The sequence below is a fragment of the Phoenix dactylifera genome, chromosome 4 (genome assembly GCF_009389715.1).
Source record: "Phoenix dactylifera cultivar Barhee BC4 chromosome 4, palm_55x_up_171113_PBpolish2nd_filt_p, whole genome shotgun sequence".
Classification (NCBI taxonomy): Eukaryota; Viridiplantae; Streptophyta; class Magnoliopsida; order Arecales; family Arecaceae; genus Phoenix; species Phoenix dactylifera.
Window position 1 is genome coordinate 12,089,700 of NC_052395.1, and position 6,470 is coordinate 12,096,169.

General features: G+C 41.8%; 1 protein-coding gene across 1 annotated transcript; it reads left to right on the forward strand.

Annotated features, from left to right (window-relative positions):
- The first annotated feature begins 304 nt into the window (after positions 1 to 304).
- On the forward strand, positions 305 to 2,443 carry LOC103697157 (WRKY transcription factor 28-like). Its single transcript, XM_008778964.4, has 3 exons — positions 305 to 970; positions 1,603 to 1,746; positions 1,912 to 2,443. The coding sequence occupies exons 1-3, from the start codon at positions 453 to 455 to the stop codon at positions 2,273 to 2,275; spliced, it is 1,026 nt and encodes a 341-aa protein (XP_008777186.1). The 5' UTR covers positions 305 to 452; the 3' UTR covers positions 2,276 to 2,443.
- Positions 2,444 to 6,470: the final 4,027 nt, after the last annotated feature.

Here is a 6,470-nt window from a genome sequence, read left to right on the forward strand (position 1 = left end):
TCCATAGTGCCGCAGGCCGGTCAAAATGCCGGTGCTCCGTCTGGACACGTGCCCGCGGAATTCGAGTCCTGGAGGGAACAGGTTTGCAACTTTGACCGCTGTTTCCCCACGTGACCGCCGATCACCGGTGGTCGCTGACTCAGTGCCAGCTTCTCTCCCTGTGACCGCGGACTATTCCACCACCCTCGTTAAATGGTCACCTTCCTTAAACCCCCTCTTAATAAATAATAATAACGAGACGCCATTTGTAACTAAAATAAATGAATAATATAAAATAGTAGCCATTCCCAAAAGTCCTCGCTTCCACTTATCCGTCTATCCTTGCACAAAACAAGAAGGGAAGACCAGGCCAACCGAAGCTCTCTTCCTTGTTCAAACCCCACCCTTCTCCCTTTCTTCACTGACACCTTTCCTCCTTTCCCACTTCTCTCTTTCCGACCCTCTAACACTCTATGTCTGGGGAGAATAGAGAGCTCTACCACCATGGCCACCACTTCCTCCGAGACCGCGGCGATCTGCCGTTCCACGACGATCTCTCCTCGTTCCTCTCCCAGAGGCCCAGCGGCGCCACCCTGCATGACTTGCAAGGCCACGATCTGCAAGCTCCCTCACCGTACATGAGCTTCACCGACTACCTGCATGGCTCATCGGATTATGGGTTGCTTGCCAAGGCCTTCGATATGTCGTACCCTTCGCCCGAGCTACTCGGTCCCCGCGATGGGGGGGCGGTGAAGCAAGAATTGGTGGTGGATACCAATATTACTGCTAATCTGAATGTTTCTACCGGGGGTGGTGGCGGCGGTGGCACGACGCCGGCTACTCCCAACTCTTCAGTCTCTTCATCATCCACCGAGGCGCAAGGCGAAGAGGACTCGGGGAGGTGGAAGAAGGATCAGCAGAAGGTGCAGGAGGAGGAGGAGAAGCAGCAGATTAAAGAGGGTGAGGATGGGGGCGACAAGACTAAGAAAGTGTAGGTTCTGATCTTATATTCTCTTATTTCCTTTTCTTCAGTTTTTAGTTGGATATGAGCCAGACTTCTTCCTTTTGGTGGATGCTAACAATTTCTATAGATGTTCAATTGAGGTAGATCATGGGTGTAATGGTGAATTAGATTTGCTTTTCTTGGTCCCCTTTTTCTGTTTCTTCTTCTATCAGTGTGAACTGTTAGGGTTTCTCACCTTTCCTAACAAAACAAAAACTTTTAGGGTATCTCAAGCTCATCGAGTAGAAGATTTCCTTTTCCTCTTTGCTTTTCCTTCCTTCTGTTTTGATGTACTTTTGTGATCTCCAACCTTGTGCTTTGGTGATCCCTAGACTGTTTTCAAGGTGGAGTAATACACTAATTAGACTCCAGATCTATGATCCTTTTCTACGGATTTTTCAAGTGCTTCTTGTTGGGGGTGCAATTTGATATCAGAGGTTCATCACCAAAACTGGGAAGCTGAAAACGAAGAACAGCCTATGAAGTTCCACAGCCGTGATGTGATTGTCTAGAAATAGACCCTTCAAGGGAAGTCATGAAATGGACTCCCGTTGAAATCAATGGATGTGGGATCATTAGTCTAAGTAGCGAATTTTATTTTTTTGAAATTACTCAAACAGGAACAAACCAAGGAAGAGAGGAGAGAAGAGACAAAGGGCGCCACGCTTCGCCTTCATGACAAGAAGCGAAGTAGATCATCTTGAAGATGGATATCGGTGGAGAAAGTATGGCCAGAAGGCAGTCAAGAACAGCCCTTATCCAAGGTAGGCCCATTGCACTCAGTTTCCAAATCTCTCCACTTTTCTTACTTCCGCAGTAGCAAAGCAGTATTTGCGCACCTTGTTCAACATAGCGTCAACAAGTACTGCGGAAGTACATTTTTCATAGCATGAGTTAATTCCCATATTGAATTATAATTGTCACGGTAGGAGCTATTACCGGTGCACGACACAGAAGTGCTCGGTGAAGAAAAGGGTGGAGAGATCATATCAAGATCCAACAATCGTGATCACAACGTACGAAGGTCAGCATACCCATCAAAGCCCTGCAACCATTCGAGGGAGCACCCACATCTTAGCACCTCCACCAACAGTGCCTACGAGCTTCCGTCAGGACCTTCTGATCCACCACCAAATGCCTCAACTGAACGCTGGTAGCCAGCAAATGCAAGGGGATGCAAACCCTAACGTGTACCTGCCAACCCTACCCACTCCACTTCAGCAGCTGCAGTTCCCTGACTATGGTCTCTTGCAAGACATTGTTCCATCCTTCATCCACAACAAGCAGCCATGATAATATACTTCATCCCCCCTTGTCTCCCCCTCATCTGTATGCCTCTACTCTTGCTGTACATGTACCTAATTTTAAGCGTGTGGACTTATCTGCTATGGTATAGATGGAGCAATGTATTTATCTTTCCGACGAATTCAAATGGAGAATATTCTCCTTGTTTTTTTGAAAGCCCATTTTGTTGGTTCACGATCTCTAAAAAGCTAGTTGCAGTGCTTCCATTGAAGGAGAAGGCTGATAGCTGAGTTTAGATATGAGCATTTAATGGTCCTTCAGACTTGTGGGAGGACTGGGACATGGGATGGTTCTAAAGGACAAGGAAAAGGAATCCTTGCTTTTAGTGCTGCTGCATTAAATGGTCTGTGGTAGGAATGGAAGGGGAGGTCTGGGCTAATCATGGTTGGTCTGGTCCCTGTTTGGTCGCTGGAGTTATTGTGGAAACTGGGAAGGGTGAGTTATTTATGGAAGGGGAATTTGGAGTTGTGATGGTTGTTCTTGGAGGGGTTGTGCTTCCAAAAGTACTTCTCCATTACGCTAGCTGCATGCCCTCTTCTTTATCGAAAACAACCAGACAAAAAGAAAATTCATGCACATAAGTACTACAACTTGGTCCTTAGATACGCAATGCGAGGAGTAAGTACTCTCTCTCTCTCTCTGTGTGTGCGCGCGCGCGCGCGCGCGCGCGCTTATGTGTGTGGTTGTGACAATTGATGGGTTGTTGTTAGAGTAGTCAAGGGACATTATTGAGTCTTGGGAATAATAAGCAGGACACTTTATGGAAGTCCAGGAAGAGTTTGGGACCCAGATGTAGCTAATTTACTAATCCTAATACCTTGGAGGCTAGAACTTAATGATGCAAGTGAATATATCCTGCAAGTGTGACTTATTTCCCTATGTAATAAGATAGCATCAAGGCTATAGTCTCAATAATTGTGGAAGGAGAGTGGTAGGTTACAATAGTCAGATGTCTAGTACTTATTGGCTTTCTACTTAATGTGGCTGTGCGAATGTTGTCTGTCGCGTTCATTCTTGATTGGAATTCGCACGTCATGTGTCCAGTCATGTCGGTGACACAATAGGGTTGCAAATGACACTCTTCGAAGATGTGCTATAATTGTTGAGGACGATTTGCCTGTGACATGAAAAATATCAAGAAAATCCAGTTTGCAGTATGATCTTGTTTAACAATAAAAAATAGAAATTATACTTCCTAATAACCTTTATTGTCCTTCTCTCAGGATTGTATTATTAGTTATGTTTTTGTTTCAGCTTTTCCTTGTATTCTTCATTGTATAATAATTCTATCATGAGTTATAGTACTTTCTATCTTTTGGATATTAACCAAGTTATCTTGATGGGGCTAAGTAACATCCTGACTCTCATATATATCCAGCCATGCATTACACTCATCTCAACTACAGAAACCAGTATTTGACATATGAACGAAACACATGATTTGTCCACAAGAGGGAGCTTCGAGAATGCTTGTGATCCAATAATACAGCAATAAAATGTTTGGGACTAGGTCTTGGGTCTTCAAGAGTCGCAATTACAATAATAAATAGTCTCTGTGTTTATGTGTTGTATACACTTCTTTGTGTCCTTTCTCCTTGAACATTACTTATTTGGAGCGATAATTAGGATGAATGTATTTCCAAAGTATGGAGTCTAATCATAGTGACTCTAAGGCAGTAATTTAGCTTTTCCAATGGCTTGAGGTTGGATATAGCTCATTAAAGATATATCCTTCTGACATCTGGTAGCCTTTTTGCTTGCAGAGGCCATTTTAACTTAAACATTAAACTGATGGCAATCCAAACAGGAGAAGGAAAAATATACACCAGTCAAGAAAACAATATAACTTTGAATGGTTCTTATTGTGATCTAATTCATTCAGAAAAAGAGGAGGCAAAGTATCAATTAAGGTCTCAACCCAAAAAAAATCATGCAGTACTAACACATTTTGAAAAAGAAATTCATGACTACTATCTAATTAATGCCTGTTTATCAGTTTGTCATTTCCATCATTTTAATTAAATTTTGATTACCTGACCAGGTGAAATTTGTAGCTTAAGGAGAAGATGGCTCTTTCAAGTAACTTGAATCGGCAACTTCCGAAAAAATAACTTGAATCAGTTAAATAGTTTTCACTTGGAGTATCTACCATTCTCAACTTCAATGAAAGCATATAATTTAATCAAATCCACAACTGTCCCTTGTCTTATTTCTTTTGCTTGCGGCATGTTCGACTACAAGGATAAAGCTGCCTTTATCCCCTAAAATGTTGAAAATCTTAAGTCCATATACAACGCAGAGAAGCTGGAAGACAGAGAAAAGTTTAAATTATACAAAATAGAGTACAATGCCTTCCCACTTTAATGAATTAATTGCAGTGCAAATCATGACAAGATTAGGAACATGATAAAAATGCACCCGTAGAGTTTTTATTTTTATTTTTATTTTTATAATAAATCCTAACGGTTGCAAGCTCATTTCACTTACGATTGGTTAACGAAGCTATGTATGAATATTAGCTGCAGATGCATAACCAAAATTGAAATTTTTTTACATAATAATAATAAAAAGAAGCCTCAGCCAGTATTTGTAGCAACTGATCTTGTGCAAAGCTATCATATCATCTGAAAACCTTCTGATAACATCATCAGGAAACGTCTTGGCCTTACATGAAGTTAGACAAATGGAGCTCATATCTTTTCATGGGTAATATAAGCACTTGATCTATGTATGTCCCTGCGCAGTCCATGGTATTTTTTACGGGCCTGACCACTAATTCCTCTTTGATTTGATCCGAAGCGTTGCACTCAGATTGGCCGTGGTGCAAAGAATCGAAAAGGATGGAGACAAAGCATGCACTTGAGCGCATATGACACCAAGAGTTGTCGTATTAGTTGATGCTTTCGGCTGGCCCAGGGTTCTTCTTTTTGTGCTCAAGGAGACAGAAGACGGTTCATTGAATCAGCAAGGGCTTTTGTAGCTTAATTTGTTCCACATGCTTTGAGTTTTCCACGTGACAAGACATTAGATTTGCGAGAGAGAGAGAGAGAGAGAGCATCATATGAGGTGAGGACGGCTAAAGATGAAAAGGATGGTACGCAATCGCATGCAGCAATATAAAGTAACGCGAGGAGATATGCTTTTAGATTTAAGGTGGGCGCGACTGCACTTTCGTTTTATGATGCATGTTTGCTAGGGATAAAGTTTGGCCAAGATGCTGGTTAAGATCCAAAAAGCTAGAAAAAGAAAGGAAGGTAGAGGACACATGATATCAAGATAAGACTGTCTTAGGGCATCTAGAAAACATGATCTAATAAGAGCCTAATACGGCCTAAATTGACACTGGATGTCGATAGAGTTTATAGTACGCAAACAAGATTGAGTTGGGTTAGGCCAAATAGCAAAGTAGGGTTTTTTTTTTTTCTTTTTTTCTTTTTTGCAAAAAACCTTGAGTTGGTGAGGCAGTGGGTCTATAAGCAACAGATCAGGCAAACAATATATGTTCAGGATCGCAAGCCGGCCTATTAGCATTCTTCTGATGATCAGGGATGGAACAGATGGGGCCGTCGGAAGGTAGAAGAGACTCAAAGTGATAATAGAGTTGGATCTAGCACGAATTAAGGTTTCGTATATTACTACTATCCTATCTAGACCTAACCTGAATCCGACCTAATCCGATACATTTCCAGCCTCAGTGCACTCGAGCATCGAGCACGTACATATAATATCAACCAAGGATTTACATTGCTTTATTGGGCATATCTAATATGAGATCCATGCTGCAAATTAAGGTTAATTAAATAGGTGGCTTTCACATTTTCACCTAAACATGCATCTACTTTAGAGCATTATTGGAAGTTGTAATGAGGGCACGCATGCAAGCGCACACCCACATTTCATTTGAGGTGTTAAGACCACAAGATATGCGTGTTAAAAGGTCCTGCTAAAAGAGCTTAGGCTCAGGTTTTCTCCATACGAGTTCCACCCAATTGACTTTGAATCCTGGATCACCTATTGGAGGCCATACATATATGCACTTTTCAAATGTAAGTCGAATGAATGTCTTACAGCGTCAATTGCCCTTAAATTGAGATATTAGGGAGTCAAAAATCTCTTTTTTTTTTTTCCCTGCAAGGACCTATTTATAGAGGAGACGATGCTGTTGACATGTTGCTGCCTTGGT

Excerpts from the sequence above, each read along its gene's own strand:
- LOC103697157 (XM_008778964.4), top strand. The coding sequence starts at position 453 with ATGTCTGGGGAGAATAGAGAGCTCTACCACCATGGCCACCACTTCCTC. Across the intron at positions 971-1,602 it reads GGCGACAAGACTAAGAAAGT|GAACAAACCAAGGAAGAGAG; the intron begins GTAGGTTCTGAT and ends TTACTCAAACAG. Across the intron at positions 1,747-1,911 it reads AAGAACAGCCCTTATCCAAG|GAGCTATTACCGGTGCACGA; the intron begins GTAGGCCCATTG and ends TTGTCACGGTAG.